Source organism: Elephantulus edwardii, unplaced genomic scaffold, assembly GCF_000299155.1.
Source record: "Elephantulus edwardii isolate Elephantulus edwardi_28Jun2011 unplaced genomic scaffold, EleEdw1.0 scaffold00071, whole genome shotgun sequence".
Classification (NCBI taxonomy): domain Eukaryota; kingdom Metazoa; phylum Chordata; class Mammalia; order Macroscelidea; family Macroscelididae; genus Elephantulus; species Elephantulus edwardii.
Window position 1 is genome coordinate 15,396,363 of NW_006399821.1, and position 1,131 is coordinate 15,397,493.

The 1,131-nt window shown below is 32.4% G+C and overlaps 1 protein-coding gene across 1 annotated transcript in view; it reads right to left on the minus strand.

Moving 5' to 3' along the window:
• Positions 1–456: 456 nt before the first annotated feature.
• Positions 457–1,131, minus strand: part of BLOC1S5 (biogenesis of lysosomal organelles complex-1, subunit 5, muted) — a 64,219-nt gene continuing 63,544 nt past the window's right edge. Inside the window, exon 5 of the mRNA XM_006888742.1 lies at positions 457–636. Within this exon, the coding sequence (XP_006888804.1) occupies positions 457–636 (180 nt within the window). The remainder of the gene's footprint in view (positions 637–1,131) is intronic.

A 1,131-nucleotide genomic window follows, 5' to 3' on the forward strand; every position in this document is an offset into this window, starting at 1 on the left:
TTGTCTACACTACTCACAGAATAACACTTTATACATTTTCCCCATATTCAGGGAAGTTATGGCAGGTATTTCTTATACTTGCCTTTTAAAGCTCAATAATATACTAACATTAAGCCTTTGTAAGAATCAACTAAAAACTATTTTTCTATTAAGTCTATACTTAAAATTCTCTGATCTACCAGTGGAAGACAAGAATAATTCTGATCAACCAAGAACAAATTTATCCCATTTCTCCTCCTCATACTGTTTGTTCAAGTAATTATATGTAGGCACTTGAAACTGAAAGACACTCTTCTCTTAAATATTCAACCAAGACTCTAGCAGATGTTTCTTCTATTATAAGAGTGCCATTGAATATATTGCTAAGCTTGAACAGAAGCTAACTAGTTTGATGTGGATATTGCAGTGGGAGAGTCAGTGCTTTTTATTAATTTGTTATTGCTGAAGTTCAAGTTCTTAAAAAGTTGAAAATTTTGCTAGGTCCTTCTCCATCTCAGCATATTGTTCTTTAAGCCTCTCCATGGCTTTTCTGTGTTCTTCATCCACTTCTGCCCGCTTGCGATGCTGTTCTCTCATGAAATCCTCCCACTGGGCTATTTGCTGGTTTTCACGAGCTAGTAAATGGTCATCATGGATCTGAGAGAAGAAAATTTGAAAATCATGTAACACTTTCTAAACATAACTTTATCTCTGAGTATTTGGTTATTATATAATAATCTGCTTTTAAGTTATAGTGACAAAATTGTGCTATCATTTTAATGACCAACAAAAACCATGACATGTTCAAAATCTCTAAAGTTTTTCTTACTATGATGAAACATTAACACTTCTATTTCTGATTTTTTTTTAAAAAATGTCCATTATATTTAACTTTCAAACCCAAATGCAATACAACTCAACTAAGTTTTCACATCTCTAATTCTAAAATTCTATTTAACAGCTTAAGCAAAGCTTAAAGAATATATGCTATATGAGTCATTCTATAAAAAATTAAAATGCGCATGGTGCCACTGCTGTAAAATGGGACTGATATCAGGGTTGGGGTAAGACTGAGAAAAACTGGATAAATTGTGTATACTGCACTGAAACAGATGAGGGAGAGAATAATTTAAAAGCAATGTCTGATAAGAT